The sequence below is a fragment of the Cheilinus undulatus genome, linkage group 9 (genome assembly GCF_018320785.1).
Source record: "Cheilinus undulatus linkage group 9, ASM1832078v1, whole genome shotgun sequence".
NCBI lineage: Eukaryota > Metazoa > Chordata > Actinopteri > Labriformes > Labridae > Cheilinus > Cheilinus undulatus.
In genome coordinates, this window is record NC_054873.1 from 44,645,096 (window position 1) to 44,667,500 (window position 22,405).

The window sequence follows — 22,405 nt, forward strand, 5'->3', positions numbered from 1 at the left end:
TTGACCATTTTTTGCCACTCCTGAATGCTTTTTGCCCATTTAAGTCACTTTCCACTCACTTTTATTGTCACTTCTCACCCATTTCTGCTACTTTCTGACCATTTTCCACTTTTTCTCCCCATTTTGCCCTTTTCACCCATTGTTTGCTGCTTTTTGACCATTTTGCCACCTTAAACCTATTTTTATTGCTACTTCAAGCTGTTTTTGCCACTTTTCACCTCTTAGATTGTGGCTTTTGCAAAGGTATTTTGCAACAATTTTGCTCCTTGGTTGAGGGTTGAGAAACATAGTCCCTATAGTAACTATAAGTCTATCCATTTTGCTCAATGCACAGCAGAGGTTAGCAAAGCAAATCACCTTTTTTCAGGTTTATGGTTCAGCGCCTCCCCTGAAGATCTGAGGCACCCCCCAGGGGACGCCTTGACAACCACTGCCCTAGATACACTCTGCATCTTACTGAATTTTTTTATGTGCTGATATTACTGCAACTGGGTGATATGCATAATCAGAAGTAAGGCACAATACTAGATCAAACAGGTTGTGGACCAAGCTTTTAAAGCTGAGTCAGTGCAAATTAACCTGACACACAAGATAGACTATTTTACATGTTGATTACATGGGACATGTTTCACATACAGCTGGTCAACTGCTCTTTGGGAAGGGATTGGATGACTATTCTGTCTGTCTTTTACGGGCCAACCAGTGTTTGTGACGGAGTGACAAAATCTGTGACATATAGGCCTATCAGACCAGCAAGGCTTCATGCCAGTTCCAGTTCCCAAACTTAATTTTGAAACAAACGCTGGTGCGTTCAGAACTTAAAAGTTGGTTCTCAGCTGGAACCAAAAATAGCTGGTTTTTCCTCGGGAACCGTGACATCATCAGTGGACGTGTCATGTTGTGAAGAAGAGCAGTAATGGAGGAAAAGTGGTCCGCTGAGGAGACATAATGTTTGATTGCGATTTGGGCATCCACAGAATTCCAGGTGGTGTTGCAGAGTAGTACAAAGAAGAAGTTATATGCCAAACTTGCAAAAGAGATGGCAAAGGCTGGGTTTACCTGAACGCCAGACTGAATAATTAATAAACTCAAGAAACTGAAGAAGGAAGCAAGAAAGACTTGGGCAAAAGTGGAGCTGGATTTGGTGATACATGTCCATCGCATCCTCCCACTTTGGTTTCGCTTAACCTGGTGTGAAGGTGGGCTGGTTTGCCAGAAAGCACTCGGTTCTGAGACTTCAGAATGGAGCCAGAACCAGAACCGTGTCTGTCTGAAAGCACTAATAGTGGGCATGCACACGGCATGTGCACAGGTCCTGCCATGATTGCTCACCACTAGTGAAGTCAGTTAGTGAAACAAAGCCAAGCCAAAGCTGGTCAGCAGAAAAGCAAAAACACAATTTCCACCAAGAAAGCTTTCAGTGTGTTTTTTGCTCTTCTCCTAAAATTATGTCTTCCAGCTTACAATAAAACTAAACCTCACCTGTAGTTACTGCCTCATTCTCCAAGCACAAAAGTTTCAAATTAGAGCTTTGCAAGATGCATCTGCACATGGGATCTAACCAACTCATTGGCAAATATGTCAGTCCTACAGTCCCACCAGCAGAGCCATACCCTACCACAGTGATCCACAACAGATCCAAACATAGCAGCAATTTAATCAGAACTGGATTTCATTCATACATTGAAAGAAAGGCAAAGATCTGCACTGAAAAGGTTTCTCAGTGGAAAAGATGTTTTTCAGCTCCTTGAGCTGTTGCTATAACAACTGGCTCCACTGGTAGTGAGCAACAGTATAGACTGTATGTAAAGTTTGCATTATGTAGTTTACTCCCTGGGGCACATGCATTTTTACATCAGATGTTCTGTTTCTGTGATTGCCTCAATATGAATGTTACAGACCAAATTTTTGGCCAATCACCCTCCCAGTTTTCTTTTTAAGGTTATGCCCCTCTTAAACACTCTTTATTTAGTAATGCATGGATGGATGTAAGATACATCCCCTGCCATGGATATGTGAAACAGTCTATTTCTTGTCCGGTCAAGTAAAGATATGAATCAGGAGTCACTTAGAGAGGGAACAAAATCAAAAGATAGCACAAGGCTTAGTATCATTTGGAGGATCTTAGAGGATGCAAAACTGAAAAAGACTCCTAAAGTGAAACAGTGGTTATAAAGCTCCTATACAAGCTCCTGCCACTAGAGGGTAGCAATGCATCTTTATTATCACCTCTCAGCACACAGCGAAAGCTTGAAGGGTTGGCTTTAGTATGCATGCCTGCCTGCTAACGTCTTGACCTGGATTGAGAAGGTGATTCAGTGTGGGAGCAAACATTTCCCACAGCAAGAAGAGGAAGAGAGGAGAAAAGTAGGCCACAAGCCCCTGAGACAAGAGAAGGCACACGTCACACTCTTTGGTGGCTTTGGCAACTTCAAGTGTAGACTCACATGCACATTTGCTTGTGAGTGCATGCACACAATAGTTTTGCAGTGTTGCAGAGATCTGCTCTTGCATGCTTTGCAGAGGATAAAATACTGGGATCTGAATCACAGCCATGGCCCCTGTGGTTTAATAGTTTAACCAAGCTGCAAGTCTCTTTTGATTCCTGCTGAGCATTTTGGACGTGTATGTGTTTAAGTGTTAGTTTCATATTTCATAAGTTCTGAGCCACAGTAAGAAGCTATTCATTGTTCTGGCTTATTTACACATGGGAAATATTTCAACCAAATCCCAAGAAACACTTCGGCCTCTAACTAAACACTCACTCATATTTTCTCATGTACTGGATTTGCTTTTGTGCATGCTGCAATGAGATCAAGTTTCATGAGCTTTCATGGTTTTCTTCTCACTACAAACAGCCATAATAAGAAGAAAACTTTAGTGGCAGGTCTAACATCCCAAACAGAAGAACAGTAAAGTGTAAAAGGACCAACTTTAAGCGTCCCTGGATCATAAACTCTTTTTCTTTTCCCACCCATGAATGACAAATGTTTCCCATCATTTTAATGTCAAAACTAATAGCTCATTATTTCTCTGTTACAGAGCTGCATTTTGTCTAAAGATTTGCACGAGCTTCATCTTTGAAGAGCAAGCTCTGTTTGTCTGAATGGTTCTGTTTGTAGTCGTGTGTGGGTGACTTTCTCTGACCTTGCAGTCACCGTTATTTATTTGCGGGGGTGTCCCAGAGAAAGAGAGAGAGAGACATCGGTGTTACTTGTAGATTACTAATTAGAGCCTGTGGGCTGCACTGGGCCATTAAAGCTGCTCTGTTTATTTGGCAGGCTCACTGAAAGCTCCTACAAACCAACCAGAAAAACGAAAGCAAATGTTTGGCCCTGCGTTGGTATCGCTCACACTGTATGTGTGTTCATTTTAAAGACCCAATAACTTGCTCTGGCAGCTGATAGCTTAGTTGTTGGATGGTTCATTGAGGGTCTAAAGTAACCTGACACGCCAGATGGATTTGTTTCACACATCCATCTGGAAAACCTTCCATAGACAGCGTTTGGGAAAGGGCAGAGCCTTTGAAAAAAAACTCGAAGGGTAACTGGATGAAAGCTCTGTCACTCACATCTTTACAGGCCAATCAGAGCAACAAAACACGTGATGTTGTTGCCACTATCGAGGTGTGCATGCACAGCTACCGAGGAGTAAACTCCATAACTACGTAACGCGGATCATGGTGACTGTAGACATGTCAGTACACAACTTTTGTCATTTTTGAAAAGAAAACAACTCACTGCTGTTCTTTCTTCTTCTTTTAATGAAGAAATCTTGTCAAGTTCTGATAAAACTGGTGCTTTAGCAGCATCCACACTGTTATCTTCCACCATAGTTGCACCAGCCTCTTGTCACTGCTTGCTTGCGTCACGACTCCACCGCACCCAAAAGCACTGCCCCTCGACGCTGATTGGTCCTGTCACTTTCTAACCGGGCCCAAATGATTCGGGAGCTTTGCAAGATGAATTTGCCAGTGAGAAACACAGAAACAGGCATATTCATCTGCTTTGCAAGGTAAGGTCTAAGGCTCAGTCCCCATAAACCCCTTGCCCCTAAGTTAGCCCTAGCATTGCATTTTGCTAGGTGTAAGCTGTCCTGATTCTTGTTAGGCAAAAGTGTGAGGGTCACATGATCTTTTACATAGAGATCTTTAAACGGCATGCTCAAACCATGTGATATGGGGAAAGTCCCAGAATGCTTTGTGAATCATTTGCAAGATGGCTTCTCAAGAGTCAAAAGCAGTATACAAATTTTTTACAACCAAAATTTTAATTTTAATGTTGTTTTGATGCATGGTCTCTTTTTATTGATGCAAATATCAAGTCATGTTGTCACGTCTGTTTATCTTAATGCCATCAACAACCAGTGATGACGCATCTGCAGCTTACAGGGTCATCCCATTTCATAAGGAAAGGTTTCATCAATACCACTTGTGACTCTGTCTCAAGGGTGAAATTGGTACTCAAAAACAAGAGGTAAAGGGTTAAAGTTACAAATAGAACAGAGTCTGGCCAAGGGTAGAGTCCTACACCAGATGGGTACCCATAGAAAACCACAGACAGAAATTATAATTCTATAGTTTCGTGGGTACGTGCATGAGTAAAAATAAACAAAATGTGGCAGACGACGACAATAAAACAAAAAATCAGAGGCTATATGACAAAAAATAACCATTATTTTTTACATCTAAAAAAGTGAATACTGTCATTTATTTCCTTGAAGCTTTATAGTAGTTTTAGCCACATGTTTTCGCTGTATTACCTCTTTATTATCTTATATCAGAACTCTTCTCAGAGATGGACTGGACCTGTGCCATCATTGGAGAGAAATGAGGTGCTAGCTACATCAAGACAAACTTGGATAAAAATCCCTCCCCACTCATCATCAGCTGTTCTACATCAGTACTGGAGCAAATGTGCAGAGTAATGATGCAGATCACTTCTCTCAACAGGAGGACCCAAAACAAGGGCAAACTGCATGGAGCAGGTCAACTTCTTGGGGCCTTTGTGCCTGAACATCACTGGTTCTGCATGCTCTGTAATTTAGACCTTATGACAGAGAAGACAATGGGAGCATATGATGTTCAGTTTAGGAGCTTTAAGCAGCTGTAATTCATTCTTAGGTAACCAGGCCAAGAGTGTGTTTCTTGGATTGTGTGTGCTGTCTGTCTGCATGTGCAAAGGCAAGAAAATATCTCAGAATCTGTCTGAGATCTCTGCATTGAACCATGAACAGTCTGGTCACAGTGCAGTTAAAACCCCTATAAAAAATACTGAGCAAGAGTACTGAAAGGAGCTACAGGAAAAACAGATTGAGGGAGTAAAAGAGCAGTTCAGGATCATTTGTAACAGCCACCTTTGTGCCACTTCTTTCATCACCGGAGAGAGAGAGAGAGAAATGGAGAGGGAGGCATGGAGGAGCTGGAGGAACGACAGCAAGTGTGTGTCAGACAGAGAGGGTTAGGAAAAACATGCCCACGGATAGACAGGAACATCACACGCAGACCCGCTGGCAGTGTCTCTACAGCAGACAGGAGGGTAAATAAACAACGAGGGACATCAGAGAGATGAGAGCAGGATAGTGTGATAAGATTCAGGATGTGGAGCATGGCGGTGCTCCTGGTGTACAAAGACATGACGGCAGAGGAAGAGAGACAAGAGGGGCCTGGAGAGTGAAGATACAGTAAGAGCTGAGTGACAGATGAGGGGAAATGCAAAGTGGGAAAAAGTTTGCTAAAAGAAGCAGACTTATTTATGAGAAAGACTAGAGAATGGATGTGGTAAAGACATGCAAGCTGCTGTCATATGTGCAGGAAAACTCATAAAGAGTTCTCACAGAGTTATAAACAGGAAGGGCACACTCGACCTTCAGCAGGAGACGTTAGCAGGAGACTTTGGAGAGGATCGGATGTGAGATAAGAGGAGACGGTTGTAGTCATTATGTCATTATCCAATCACAGCCAGCTGTCTTGCCCTCATTCATAGATGTCACTGTAGCTCTGGAGCAACATTTCTCCATTGACAGCCACGACTACAGACTACAGGCCTGCCCTACAGTGCCTCTAATGCAGTATCCATGATGGAGTTGAAGTGTTTCCCTTGGTTTCAGCTGGAACTTTGCCAGGTTTATCATCCAGATACCTGTCAATATGTAGAAAAATGTTGTTTACAGAATTGAGTGGCTCAAAGGGATCTGCTCAGTCTCTGATGAATGATTTCTGTGGCCCATCAGTTATCCCTGCTCCAACCCAGCAGTGCAGAGCTATGTTACTGCTGACTGAATCCTCAAACCATCAGTGATTAAGTGTGTAAATGTGATGTACTGTTGGCAGTGAAGGGTCCAGGGTACATTTCATCATGAGTCTGCTTGTGATAAATTTGTGTAATTAAAAACAAAAAGAGAAGTATTTGAAATTTGAGAAAAAAGCTTTTCAAGTGGTTTGAGTCAAATTGCTAGTAGTTTTACATATAAATGGCTCAGTCACACAGCAATGAATGAGTAACTAGTTATTAACCAGGGAGCTAATGAGTAATGCTTGTTACCCATTAGAACTGAAAATTACAATATGTAGAATTTCTGTGCTGAAACAACAATATTAATTCAACAAATGACAGTTCTGATGATATACATATATTTTAATAGAAGTCTTATCTCAAATATTTCCCAAAAAGAAGGATAATTGCTCATTTCTATGACTATATCAGGATGTGTCATTGTGTGAAGGCTGCCACTTGTTGTGAGTTCATTCACGCAAACTCACCTCTGTAACACAGAAACTCCCCCAAAGAGTCCCGCCCACCCACTCATCATATTGTGTTATTATGGTTATGATTGAAAGCCCCCTGGTAGCAGAATTGTTCACACTCCCAAATGCCTTTTGTTGACAGTGCATCCATTTTCTATCCTGTGTCGGGCCGCGGGGGGCTGGGGCCTATCCCAGCTGTCATTGGAAGAGAAACGGGGTACACCCTGGACTGGTCACCTGTCAATCACAAGACTGACATATAGAGACAGACAACCAGGCACACTCACACTCACTGTCAATTTAGAGCCACCAATTAACCTAACAAGCATGTCTTTGGTGGTAGGAGGAAGCCGGAGTATCCAGAGAGAACCCACACATGCATGCAAACTCCACACAGAAAGACCCTGACTGAGAAACGAACCAGGGACCTTCATCCTATGAGGCAACAGCGCTAACCCCTACACCGCCATGCAGCCCATGTTGAACTGTAGATGAGATTTTAATGAGTTTTCTCCAACAGTGGCTCTTTGCCACTCTTCCTTAAAGCTTTAAATGGTGAAGAACCAACAGTTGTTGTAGGCAGAGTCTCTCCCATCTCAGCTACTGAAGCTTGGAACTCCTTCAGAGTAGTCATAGGTGTCTTGGTGTCCTCTCTCACTAGTCTCCTTCTTGCACGCTCACTCAGTTTGTGAGGACGTCCTGATCTAGGCAGATTTACACATGTGCCATATTCCTTCTCTTGATGATGAATTTAAAGTGGGGATATTATGCCTTTTTTCAAGGCTTTACACCATCTCTCTGATACCCACATAGTAGCTTAACATGGTTTACAGCTTAAAAAACTTCTCATGTTTGAGAAGTGTAGTTACATGTAGTAACCCAAACCCCCCCCCCCCCCCCCCCCATGCACCTGCTTTCCTCCGATTGGCCGATTTTCTGAAGGCTGGCCGGCGGCAAGACTCAATGTTTTGTGACCGCCCCCTCTAATGTGGCTAATGTTGTTATGCTAGTAGTTGTAAACTTTGAATGAACTGGTCCGACTGAGTAAAATATGGTGAATTTTGATATACGTCCGTACGTGTTAGACCCGGAGTCTGATCAGTCACTTTAAGGAGGGTGAAAATTTGCGCAGTCTCTTATTTCACGTTACAAATTTTAATTGGCATTACTTTGTATAAATCTGTTCTCTGACATTAAAGAGTTTTTCTTGTCAAAAAAAGCCAAATGATATTGACCATGAAAGATTTATATATGGTCAGTGGACTTTGTGTATTTTCATTTGGTAAGGTTATCTGTCATACCTTGGCAAGCACACCAAAGAAGGTCAAAAGTTGTATAACGCAGCCACCCACCATTAGTTGGTGCACCCACTGCAGCCAACAGAAAAATCTCCAAGAAGAGCTGACTGATCGGACAGTATAATACAAAACTCTAGGTCAGGTCAGTGACCTTACTGTTCTCCAACTTAATGTTGCCTTGTGACCTGGAAGAATACTCTACAGTAAATGAGGAATGGCATAGAGACAGGAGTTTGCAGTGTACTGATTCATAAAATGGAGATAAAGTTAAATTGGCAGAGCCATGTATATCTACATTCAGCACAGGCATGTGGACGCTAACTTGCAAGTAGGTCTGAATGCTACTGGCGCTAGCAATGCTAACTTTAGCCACATTTTGCAGATCTACAGGACATTGCTTTAGCAGTGTTTCTGGAAATATCTGGCCAAAGCAAAACCACAGTGCATTTGATTTAGATTCACTTCATTTGTTTGTTCTTGTTTGGTTCAATCCACATTCTCACCTTGCGAACCAAAATCTGGTGCAAATGGAATCAAACCAAAGCAGACCAGAGTTTGGTTCTTTGTCCACACCACCTTGAGTGTTTACACCAACCCAAACCAAACAAACTACCCCACAAAGCTTTTCTGGAATTTCTTTTCAACCCAACCAAACAACTCCAGTATAGATGCACCCTAGATGTGCAGCATCAGCACATAAAGCCGATTTTTGCTTTGCAATACAGTTTTAAAGGGATACTTCAACATTGTGGCAAATTCGCCCATTGCCATAATTCCTATGGTCTTAGTAATAGGTTCGTTTCCGTTTATTGTTGGTGCAAGCTGTTTATAGGTTTGGGGGGGACTGATATACCAGCTGCACAGCTAACGCTATGTAAGCAGAAGGTATTTTTTGCTTTCCCTCATCAAACTCATCAAATACACAATCCAACAACTCCAAAAGCTCTCGTGACAAGCTGTGGCCTGCACATTCACCACACTGTGAAATAATCATGGAACATTACGAGACAGAGATGTTTTAAAGTTAAATGCAAAACTGGAACTACACTCCAGACATGGCTGCTGCACTGTGTCACTCCGCCCAGTGGTTCACTCAAGAAATATTTCAGAGTAATTGCTTCATGTGTCCTAATGTTACATAATTATACGTTATTATTTCATAGCGTGGTGAATGTGCAGTTCGCAACTTGTCCACGAAAATGTTTTGGAGTTGTTGGATTGTGTATTTGATGAGTTTGATGAGGGAAAACAAAAAACCGTCTGCTTGCATAGCATTAGCTGTGCAGCTGGTATATCGGTCAGCTTGCACCGACAACTAATGGAAACAAACCTATTACTCAGACTATAGGAATTATGGCAATGGGCAAATTTGCCAAAATATTCAAGTATCCCTTTAAATGCAGTAACCTTTGCATGTGTTATATGTACAACAGTGTATAAAATGGGTAAAAACGCCACCTAGTCTTTTTGTGAATCAAGCCCCATGGATAATGTATACACTGAAGGGTCAAGGTTGTGAACAAGTTTACATAAACAGGACAAAAATTCTGTACTTTCTTCCAAAATGTGTCAGATCTGCCATGTCTGCAAAATGAAGGAGTACACAGCTCACATCTGGTTAGCTTTGAGTTGTCAGGACTCATTTCCTGTCTGAGAGCTAGCATTCAGTTTGACAGGAAGACGGACAGACGTGCAGAGAGATGAAAACTCAGCAGGCTCACTGTGAGACAAGCCCACAGCCTGTAAATCAGTCGGAGATGAGGGTTTCAGTGAGTGATGGGAGAACGTGCTGACAGACAAACAGGTAGATACACAGCTGGTGGAAAAGTCATGACTGGGAACAAACTTACAAAGCAGCGTCTGACCTTGAGAAGGAGACAAACAGACTGAACCTGTGTGAGGTGTGGTTTGTAACACAACAGGACAGATGTAAACTGATGTGAAAGCAGCTAATTAGTGCTGGGAAATGGCTGAAAATGTTTCCTACCAGTCAGCTAGACTCTGAGAAAGCACAGGCTATAACAAAGGAGCCCTTTAACTCAGCTTGGGGTGCATCTCCACAAAAATCGATTATAGGATTTAGAATGTCTGTGGTCTCACATTCTTAGACTTTGCTGCAAATTTCCTGCACATACAACTCCAAAATCAATTCCTGAAACATCAGAGGAGCACCTGGAAAAGCAAGGCAAAACTTAACATGAAAATAAATGCAATGCTCTGGGTTATGGGCACATTTTTACTCTACATGATGGCATTCTTCTGCAGTTTAGGTCCACTATTATACCTTTAATTTTTGCTTTCTGCAAAATTGTGCCCCTGAGCAGCAGACTTGCATCATCTGACTGGGATTAGCCTGCTTAGCTGAACACAGTTCACAAGACTACTAATAAACTGATTGGCTCACTGACAACTTTAACGTCTTTGAAAAGCCACAGTCGAACATTTTCACTCTTCTTTTAATCTTCACTCAATCTTTTAAGAGTTAAGAAGTATGCAAAAAGAAGCAGTCCTTTAATGTTTGCATTAATCTTCTCTCTGACTATTTAACTGAGCATGTCCAACTAACCTGGAACACCAGATATTCCGTTTCACTTATCCACTGCAGGGATATATTTCATATCCTTCTGGGCAACATCCCATAGGTGCTGTTAGGAAGGGCAAATCCTCTCAATCTCTCTCTCACTCAAAAAACCCTCAGAGGTAACCTTGCAAAGTAGATGGATACGCCTGTTTCCTTGTTTCTCAATGGCGAATCCATCTTGCTAAGCTCCCATCTGAACTGTTTGGGCCCAGTTAGAAAGTGACAGGACCAATCAGCAACGAGGGGCAGTGCTTTCAGGCGCAACAGAGTTGTGACGTAAACAAGCAGCTGCAAGAGCTGGTGCAGTTACGGAGGAAGAGATTAGCGTGGATGCTGCCACAGCTGGTGTGTCAGGTTACCTCAGAGCTTGACTGAACAAACATTTTGCCTGTCACATACAGTAAGTACATATGTAGTAAGTGTGCGGCATCCCTGGGCATAAACGACAAAACACCAGCATGACAGGCAGCTGTCACTATCACTGGAGCAAGCTGGTAAGGGATGAGGATATGCAGTTGCAGAATACTATCTTTGACCATGTACAGACCCAGTGAACACAACTTTGTCATCTAGAAAGGATGCCAGAGACAAAACTGGACCCCCAAAGAGGGGAGACTGTGTACCCACTGCAGCCAACAGGAAGTGGAAACAGAGCTAACCACCTGTTCTTTAGCAGAAGGACAGAGCGAAAATCTCCAAGAAGAGCTGACTGATCTGACGGTTTAATAGAACATCAAGCTAAAGTATGATACTGCTCTCACACAGCAGCGGTGTTCATTTTGGCAGCCTTTTCTTACACTTGATTTTAGTCTTTAGTAACCTTGCAAAACAGATGCATTCCCCCTTTCTGTGTTTCTTACTGGCCAATCCATCTTGCAAAGCTCCCATCTTAACCGATTTGAAAGGGCATAGCAGAGTCATGATGTAAACAGGCAGCGACAAGAGGATGGTGCAATTATGGCAGAAGACACTATCGTGGATGCTGCTAAAGTGTCAGTTTTATCCGAACTTGACGATATCTCGTTAAAAGAAGAAGAAAGAACAGCCTTGAGTTGTTTTCTTTTAAAAAACAACAAAAGTCATCTACTGACATGTCTGCATTCGCCATGTTTCATGTTATGCAGCTCTCTATGGAGTTCTCAGTAGCAGTGCACATCAGTTTGGGACTACGTCACGTGTTTTGTTGCTCTGATTGGCCCGTAAAGATGTGACAGACAGAGCTTTCATCCAATCACCCTCCGAGATTTTCTTTTAAAGCCTCTGCCCTTTCCCAAATGCTGTGTCTGAGAGGTTTTCCAGATGAATGTGTGAAACAAACAATCTGGCATGTCAGGTAAAGTCTTTAGTCAAAACCCCCAAACGTTGTAGTAATCTCAGCTTCAAGAAGAGAACGAGGAGCTTAAAGACAATCACAAGATGTCTAAAACTGTAGTCAATGTGGAGAGAGCGAAGAACACACTTCTTAAAGAGGAAAAAAAAGATTATTAGAGTTTCGTACAAAGAAACTCCAGAAACCACAGTCAGGTTTGTCAAAGAGCAGGGTGAAGAAATGCAACTTTGCACAAAAATAGAGCAGATTTGTGAAGTGAAGACCTAACAGGGCACCATCTGTCAAAAGATGTCAGAGGAACATCCTGAAGGAAACTGCTTTGTAAAAGTAGGTGTGTAATTTCAGAGGGCACAGCTCATCATCAAAACCTCTCACCTTAAAGCTCTCCATTGAGAAACATCTTTCTCTCTAAACTGATATCACCAGCACCACTTGCACACCAGGAGGAAAAAAAAGTCCCTGAGTTCAAAATGACCATCTTCCCTCCCTATGCTGTTTTGTCTCATGTAGCAGCTCCAGGCTTGCTGCTTAACAGGAAGTCCATGTGTTTGTGAGCATGTGCAGAGTCCCAGTCTTAACACCAGGTGCAGTTCAAACGGCCCCCATCACATCAAACCAGTGTAACTGTAAAAAGAGTCGTGCTGGTAGCCTCAGACACTGTTCAGGCTCACTGACAGGCCAGGGCAGGTGTTAGAGCCAGACTTTGTTATGACTGCGTGGGACCAAATGATCTCCCTCTCTGTCTCTGAGTGTGCCTGTCAATCTGGAATCTATACATCTATACATGTGGAGCAGTGGCTTCTAAGACAGGACAGATGTGCTGGAGGCATTCATCTAAGACTTATGTTTTACAGCTGTTGGGTGAAACTTGTACTTAAATCTGCCATTTTCATAGTGCACTCATAGACCTGCAGTTCTCTTTTATTATCTAAACAATAATCAAACATTTATGATCATCACTTCTGCTTCTGTAAAGCATAATCACTTTTTAAAGTACTAGTTGTTCTTGACTTAACTCCCTGTTTATTGTTGAGTAAAATAATCTCTTCTTGTGTGAGTTATAACCAATACCCTGTTGAAAACACTACATAAAGCTCATCTTATAACCACTACTGTCATATTTCTCTTCTTTTTCTTTTCTGCAAATACCCATTTTTTCCCCAACAACTATCCATTAATATGTTCCTCTGTAATGCTATTTCCCTCTTGCTCATATCTAGGCAAGTCTTACCACATGCCATGTACTGTGTAGCATGTAGAGTACTGGTAATCTTTAAGCTTAAAGAAAGGATGGATATTTGTCTGATCTCCTAAACGTCTGCCCAGAGGTCAAACAGAAACCTTGCAGAGATATTTAGAGGTGAGAAGTTTGTGGAACATCTGCACATCTTAGATGTAATGCACTGACTGTGAAATTGTGTTACATTGGTGTGGATGCTAAAAATTAATCTAATTGATAGAACCAATATCACTTCCTGCTCTCAAGAGGGACCATGACCCCCATTTGGCTGAAAACAAACTCTGGGTTTGAATGGAAGTAGATTGGGATACAGCAGTAACAAAGAGATTAAACACTATTGAGCATCAAATATTTAATACACCATATTTCACCATGTTTTTTTTAATCTTAACTGACAAGGGAGAGTAAAAGAAGAGCCCTGTGTCTCTGGGCTGATTCTGGAGAAGATTATAGTGGCTGGATGCTGGACTGTGTTTCTACTGACTTTAAGGGTGCTTTAACAATAAGCTCAACTGATTCGAATGGCAGCGCGATTCCTCCCCTGCTGGCTTGCTTTCACACTAGCAACATCAATCTGTGCCCAGGCCCACTTGCATATGTACTGAGTCTGATACAGCAGGTGATAGTATGCACGTAGCTGGTTTACAAACCTGCCAAGAAGGAGAAGGAAGAAGAAGCTACCATGGTTACCACTCTGGTTGTGACTGGAGCGACGATTGTTTCTGTTTTATCTCAGCAAAAGGTCAATTCTGACATAATGGCTAATTTAAAATCACTTTTTAAGATGCCATCAACATTGCTGTTTGTATCTAAACAGCTACATGTAGCTCGGAGGATTAAATGGGCTCAGGCTACATGGGTACAGCAGTTTTTGAGGTGACAGGTGAGTCATAACAGACCTTTCGTTGCCTTGATTCTGATGATTTCCACCTTTTATTGAGGAAAAATGTGAACAAACTAGGGCAGGGCAGTTAATCGAATTTTAGATTAAATTGCAATATGTCGTACTGCAATTTTCAAATTGCAACAGGTGCAATATTACTTTGACCTAAAGTATGTGTTAAAATACCAGTTTAATTCAGTTTTTGTGCAGCAGAGATATTTTCCATCCATCATGCAAACATTTAAGTGACATTTTTCTTTTAGAATTGTTCACAAAAATCCTGCTTTCCTTATTTTTTGAAGTTTTTTTCTTTTTCAAGTGAGTGACATAAAAATGATCATTCCCTTTAATGCAACATTTAATATAGAATTTTAAATATAAGTCAAAATAGCTGCAAATTGGACATTTTTTCAAAACTGTTCTGCCCATTTGAATCTATTTAATATTGTTCTGGTTAAAAAAGAATGATTTATTGCTTGTGTTGGAGGAAAAGCATTGGATGAGGAACTTAAAAATAATTGCACATTAAATCGCAAAAGCAATATTGGAAAAAAAACAATCGCAATTAGATTATTTTCTGAAATCTTTCAGCCATAGAACGAACTGCTGCGCTGTGGAAAGAAGATTTTTTTTGCAATGACATCTTAAAGCTTAAACAACTCTCTGTCCCATATCCAGGGACTTTTGCAGTCGCATCTCAACCGAACCGTACCAGAGACCACTTGAATCGTACCTGAGACCACTTCCCCAAGTGGGCCCGGTTCGTTTGCATTCAAACTGACCAAAACGAACCAGACTTTGGGCTCAAGTGCACTCAGATCCGGGACCAGTTTTAAACTTTTTTTTTTTTTTGCAGCAGAGAGGTTATGCATGACATATCATGCACATATCGTGCCATTTATTTTAAGAATGGACTACAAAAAATCCTACGTTCTTAATTTTTGTATTATTTGTATTAATTATTTAGTTTTTTATTTAGGTTTTTTTTTTTTTTACAAGTCAAAATCAACAGAATTTAATTATTTATTAGATTGTTCAGCCCTTGTTTAGGAATTAAAAGAAAGTTAAGGAATAATCACACATCAAATTGCAATTAGATTATTTTCCATAATCGTTCAGCCCTAATTGTCATTATTTTGTATTTGCATGTGCCTAGGTGTTATTTGAGTGATTAGTATGGATGATCATTCCCTCACACTGCTCTGCCATTGACGGGCTATCATGCATTAAGGACAAGAGCTTGAAGGTGTAACATATTATATCGGGGTGTCATACAGCCTGGTAAGAGAGCAGATTTCTTATGACCCACACTGTATTCTTAGGAGACAGTAGATTTTGGAAAATAATATAATGGTTAATACATTAAGCGTAATTGGAGTAAAATACAATCAAGAATATCATGTGTCATGACAAATGAAGAGCAGTCTGGGAGCTAAAAGAGCCAGACCTACTTGGTGAGCTGAGCCAAATGACCCCGATCACTAAACAGAGCCAGAGTTCCCATTACTAGTCTCTCAATATTTCCACACAAAGTTTAAATAAAGTTCCACCCTATCTGGAGTCGTCAATGTGACATGGTTTTTATTTTTTATTCCTGATATCGGAGGCTTTAACGTAACTTGGAGCAGTAAATTAAACAAAGTGACCCCTCACACTTTGGAGAAATATTAGATTGGAACAAGACTTAAACCAGGCCCACCCTCTGATAGGGGTGAGTATTGGCAAGAACCTCACGATACAATACACATCATGATACTTGGGTCACGATACGATAGTATCACGATATATCAGGATATCACGATATTGCGATATTCTACACAGCTAACTAAGAAAAATATAGAGATAATGTGTATGTAAATCACACAATACGTTGGTGGTGTTCCCGCTATATTTCACAGCAGCAAGACAGAGCTTGCAAACGGCATTTCCTTTCTCTAACTTGCTGTTTGTGCTCACACAAATGTGTGAGCAAGTCGTATTTTACTAACAACTCAGCTAAAATATGAATTTTTCTTTTTTTTTTTTACCAAAAAATCAATAATAAGAGTTGAAGTATCGATATTGTATCGGATGTAAAAGTATCACGATATATTGCCGTATCGATATTTTTTCACAGCTCTACTCTCCGATCAGTTTGGGGGGGTTGATTGGGCCTAAAATGCTCTGTAGCTAGCCAAGTTAGCACCCGGGTTTTGACACCACAGACAGAAATATATAGTTTCACAACTAAAAAAAACAGCAGCTTTATCTAAGGAAGAGGAAAGATAAGAATGGGAGCAGGAGCATGAATTCAAGGCAGGTTCTGAGCTTTTTGGTGGCCCTGGATGTTTTCAGACACTCTAGCTGTAAAATAGTAAACTAGTCAGACTATGTTCTGCCTCTCTGCACAACCCCAGTGTTATGAATAAAGCCCAGGGTGTCTGCTTATGTGTGTGGAGGAGGTGGTTAAAAAATGAAAGATTAAAAGATGCAGAGATGAAAAGGTTCAGAGGGAAAAAGACAAACTCCATCTGCGCAGCCATCTCAGCATGTTCCAATTACAGCAGCTTTGAAGCAGAGTCCAGCAGGACGGTTTAGTTCGAGAGAGAAAAGATTTTGAGGAGGGACGATCTGGGGCTATATGCTGGGATAGTCTCTGGGATATAAAAAGCAGGGCAGTGAGAAGGTTGAAAGGGTTGCTGTTTTATTTGAGGGACGGAAGCAGAAAACAGGAGAGGGAGAAGGGCCAACAAGGGCATAAACAGGTCAGAAAGTGAGAACATTGGAGCACGAGAGGTTGCAGAGAGGGGGAAAAAAGAGACGGCAGCACGCTACAGTGAACCCTTGTTAGAGATGATCAATCAGCCAAACTGAGCTGAGTTAACAAGCAGGGGCCCGGTCTGCAAGTTCAGTTCCTGCCCTAATAATCCTCAGTAAACACACATTCACAACACACACTCACACACACACAAGTGGAACATCCAGCGTGGCCTTTAATTACTCATATGGAAACTTCAAAATCAGCGACTTATTACAACCTGCTGCATTTTACTCTCCACTGTTCATCAAAACTGGAACTTCTCCTGATGTCCATGTAGATTTTTTAGCAACATTATGTTGCTTTTACACCTTAAAAAAGTAGTTTCAAATTTGATGTAATAGTACCCCATACCTTCTATGCTCCAGCAGGTTGCCAACCTTTGTTAAAACTAAATAAGTCATTTGATCGTGTACACATCACAATGAAACATCTGCTTAACCTGTACCAATGCACAACAAACACTAAGGGCAGTGATTCCAAAATAGCCAGAGGTCCACTGGCAATACTGATCCTGTGCAAAAAGTGCCATAAACAGCAGACCTGGAACCTCTACCCTTGAAAAGATGAGTCAGATCGTTCCTGCCATTACCACAAGTCCCGCCCCTTCTTGATATTGATTGGCCAGCAAGGGAGAAAGTACAGGACAAGAAACAAAGACAATGATATCTATCAGTCTGTAAAAGATTAAAAAGAATTTTTTAAAGGCTTTGGGACTCCAGTAAACCACATTGAGAGCCATTATCCACAAATGGAGAAAACATGGATTAGTAGTGAGCCTTCCCAGAAGTGTACCTACCAAAATCACTCCAAGAGCGCATCCACTACTCATCCAGGAGGTCGGAAAAGAACCCAGAACAACATCTAAAGATCTGCAGGCCTCACTTAACTCAGTTAAGGTCAGTGTTCATGATTCAAGGATAAGAAAGAGGCTGGGATCCATGGAAGTGTTCCAAAGCCAAAACCAGTGCTGACCAAAAACAACACAAAGGCTCATCACACGTTTGCAAAAAAAAAAAAGAATAACTTTTCAAAGATGTGCGTCCTATTATTTCTAGAGTCAAACTCACACCGAAATTCATTAAAAGAAACCAACAGTCAAACATGTTGGTGGTAGTGTAATGGTCTGGGGCTGCTTTGGTGCTTCAGGACCTGGACGACTTGCTATACCTTAATTGATGGAACCATGAATTCTGCTCTCTATCAGAAAATTCTGAAGGAGAATCTCCAACCATCAGTTCATGAGCCCACTTAAGATATGCAGCAGGACATAACACACCAGCAAGTCCACCTCTGAATGGCTTGAAAAACAAAAGGAAGGTTTTGGTTTGGCCTAGGCAGTCAGGGCTTAAATACTATTGAGATGCTTTAGCATGACCTTAAACAGGCCATTCATACTAGGGTTAGGATAAAACCCTCCAATATGGCTAAATGAAAACAATTCTGCAAAGAAGAGCGGGACAAAATTCCCCCACAGCAATGTGCCAGTTATTGCAAATGCTTGTTTGCAATTGTTGCTACCAAGGATAAAGCTACCAGGTATTAGGTTTAGAGGGTTTCATATATGGCCAGGTAGGTTTGGATGGCTTTCCCCCTCTAATGAATTAAATCATTATTTAAAAATGACATTTTGTATTTACTTGGTTTGTCTTTGTCTAATATTAAAATGTGTTGTTGTGCAAATACTTTTTACAGCACTGTATATGCACATTGAAGGATCAATTTTGCATTCACGCTGCTATTGGCATGGCAATATTTCTTTATCCAACTACTAACAACAGATCTTCTTGCTTTTGACTCTTTTAACAAGTTAGCCCATGGTAAAGTGGCTTTGTGTTGACAGGTCAAAATATGGTCAAACTTTACTGCTCTGTGCATTTTACACTTACTGTAATTTACATCAGTGCCTCCTAAATGGTATTCAGAAGCACACTGGTATGCAGGGGCATAGCTAAGGAATTCGGGCCCCCAGAAAGAATATTACATAGCTCCCCCAACCCCCACCCCTAGTATTTAGTAGAGGCCCCCGAGTATTTATTTTACTCTATTTGATACAAATTTCAGTCCGTTGACCGATTTGTTTTGCTGCTTTTGAGTCAATGACGACACTAATAACTAAGAAAAATACACTTTTCATTTCAGGCTCCTCAAGGGCCTCCCCCTACTGTGGGTCCAGGTAATCAGTACTCTTTTCCCCCCAGTGCTACGCCCCTGCTGGTATGTCTTGAGACAAATCTAGGTGTGCCATGGGAACCATTTGTTGTAACTAAAACTAAATAACGACTAAAGATAATTTAACGTTATAGAGGCAATTTTTGTATGGATATGAAAATGGTGCACCTCTAGATTTCAGCTTGCTCTTGCTTTGGGCAGAAAAGTTTGAAAACTGCTGCACTTTGCTAAACTTTTGGCACAAGTGCAACACACAGTGTCTCCCTAGCCTTAGGTGATATCCAAAGGCAGACTTTGCACTTATGCTGTTATAGTTGCAGGTCTAAGCATGGCTGTGGAGCATGTGAAGAATGCCTAATTGAAGTGTAAATCGATCTCTAACCATGTGATCTAGGTGTGTAAATCAGACTTTGAGAAATTTGATTTAGTACAATTTCAGTCTAACAAAAATTCCTGGTGATTTTGGAGATAGGAGGTTATGTACACACATGGCAGTCATACATACATTGTTTTTTGTTTGGACCTACACAGTAATTCAACTTTTCTAATTGCATGTAAATGTACTGTACTTTCTGTTAATGTTAAACCATTTTAGCACAGTACTAGGGTCATTCAAGTGTTCTTTTCTTACAGGAGTAAAGCCCTCATACCAGGTCAACCACCTCTCACCACAGCCACAAAACTGCACTCACTGTGTGAAACCAGCCCTCAGCAACAGAGTCGGTATTGTGCTGTTAAGCTCTGAGCTTTCACCCACTTCCACTTTGCAGGATACTTTCAAAACCGCCATGAAACAGAGACCGGAAAGAAATGCACACAGTCATGCAATACCAATTCAAAGAGGGAGATTTGCAGTCTCACCTTGTGGTTGAGTCCTCTTTTCCTGATTCTTCTGGCATCACTTCCTGTGGACAGGACCAACAGGGACAGCAGCAGCACCACAGAGCCCGGCATGGTCTCTGCCCTGCACCTAAACTCCAAACTCCTTCCTGCCTCTCCTCTCTTTCTGCCACAGAGGTGTCCCTTCTTCTTCCTCCGCTTATTCCAAAGTTTGTCCTTTAAGCGTTAGTGGCTCCACTGCTATGCTGCCTCTCCAGCTGAAGCAATAACTCTTCAGTGCTCGTGTGCAGCCAGAGATTACACAAGCCCTCTCCCTGCACCAGGACCTGCCTTTTTACCCGCCTGAGGAAAAGTACAGATCAGAATGACAAAGTAGAGGGAAGGAAGGGGAAAGTACAGAGGGGATGAATGGAGGCAGTGTAGGAAATAAATGAAAGAAAAAGGAGAATGGTGAGGGGAGCAGGAGGAGGGGAAGGGAGAAACAGCAGCTGTCTGTGCATCAGTTGCTAAGAGTTGAACTGTGTGCTGGCAGCATGCGCACATGTCTCTGGGACAGAGGAGGGGAGGGGTGAGGGAGGGGAGAGTGTTAGAAAGGGCAGTGTGTGTGAGACCTCCCCTTTGCCCTCTCATTGCATCTTGCAGCACATCTGGGGATCTTTGTGTGAATTTGACAGAGTTCTGTCAATGTGCAGCGTGGACGTTTATTTTCTGTGGTTTGACTTTGCATGTTTTAGTTGCGTGCGGTATTGTAGGAAGGAAAATAAATGGCTCTGCTAATTGTGGGGTTTGAAAGTAGTTGTTAAATGCTAGTTCAGAGTCAAAGCATGCATTTAAACTATTAACTGCTCAAGATCCTTGTTGACATTCCTGATTTTCTCAGTGCTGTGATTTATCTGACAGTGTTGTATGGAAGTTAGTTTCTGTTACAAAAGAAGGAAAAATACAACAGCATCTATATGGTTGTTATTCCTTCTGCTGCTCAGATGGATTAGATCAACTAGAGTTCACCAAAAGGCATGAGAGAGACTCCAGGGTTGAGTGGAAGAAAGTTCTTTGGTCTAATGAAAGCAAAATGGTGTGATTTTTGGCTATCACAAACACACCATCCCCACTGTGAAGCAAAGTGGTGGCAGCATCATGCTGTAGGGATGCTTCTAAGCAGTAGGCCCTGCAAGGCCTGTAAAGGTAAAGGGTAGAGGAACCTTTATTGCTCAAAATGTTATCATTTCATTCCCAAATCTTAGTGAACACTTGTGCAAGTTTTGATGAAAATACTTTATTAACTTTATAATACAAAAATATTCTTGAGAATAGCAAAGAATGAACATGAGGCCCGCTGGCCTTGACCTTTACCAAAGACCACGATCCTTAATAACCTTGCAAAGCAGACGGATTCACCCTTTTCCGTGTTTACGTGTACTCTCAGTGCAGCAGAGTCATGATGTAAGCAAGCAGCAACTAGAGGCTGGTGCAATTATGGTGGAAGACATTAGCGTGGATGCTGCAAAAGCATAAGTTTTATTAGACATTGACGACATTTCTTTGTTAGAGGAAGAAGAACTAGGAACAGCAGTGAGTTTTCTATTCAAAAATGACAAAAGTCATACTGACATGTCTACAGTTGCCATGGTTCACGTTATGCAGTTCTCTATGGAGTTTACTTCTCAAGACTGGAGAACCTCGGTAACGGCTACGTCACATGTTTTATTTGCTCCGATTGCCCTTTAAAGATGTGACAGACAGAATGTTCATCCAATCACCCTCCGAGTTTTTGTCAAAGGTTTTGCCCTTTACCAAATGCTGTCTATGGAAGGTTTATCAGATGGATGTGTGAAACTGACATGCCCGGTTAGATCCTTAAGCCATAGTGGACATTTGTAAAAGTTTGAAAAAAAAATCTGTATTCTTACTATATAACATTAAATGTAATGACGTCATTCTTGAGCAAGAGTGGACATTTGTGCAAAGTTTGAAGAAAACTTTGAAGATGTGTTCTTCAGGTTTTGACCTAACAGGCCAGGATGAACATGAGGCCCAATAACCTTGACCTTTATCCTTCAACATTGTATTAGTTAATCCTGAAGTCTACGTGATCTATAGCAAGATTTGTTATAGAAATCTTCCAATGTATTCTTCAGATATTGCATTAACTAGTACGAATTAAACATGAGGCCCACCGACCTTGACCTTTATCTTTTTTTTCTTTACCTCAGAATTTTTATCAGTTCATCCTTAAGCCATAGTGGACATTTGTAAAAGTTTGGAAAAAAAATCCCTCAATGTATTCCTACATTTACAAGCAAGGAGAGAAGAAAAAGCCCACTGGCCTTTTCCTTTGTCCTACAGCCTCCAAAAAATAAGGTTTTCATCCTTGAGTAAGAGTGGACATTTGTGCAAAGTGTGAAGAAAATCCCTCAAAGCATTCTTGAGATTTGAAACTCACAAGCCAAGATGAACATGAGGCCCAATAACCTTGACCTTTATCCTTCAACATTACATCAGTTAATTCTGGAGTCTAT

The 22,405-nt window shown here is 41.4% G+C and overlaps 1 protein-coding gene across 2 annotated transcripts in view; it reads right to left on the reverse strand.

Annotated features, from left to right (window-relative positions):
• The window catches only part of wfdc1 (WAP four-disulfide core domain 1), a 28,256-nt gene extending 7,890 nt beyond the window's left edge, over positions 1-20,366 (reverse strand). For both annotated transcript variants that reach the window (XR_005992320.1, XM_041794886.1), the window contains exon 1: positions 19,908-20,366. Coding sequence is in view for 1 of the 2 variants with exons in the window: in XM_041794886.1 (XP_041650820.1) it covers positions 19,908-20,000 (93 nt within the window). In the remaining variant the exon portion in view is untranslated. The remainder of the gene's footprint in view (positions 1-19,907) is intronic.
• Positions 20,367-22,405: the final 2,039 nt, after the last annotated feature.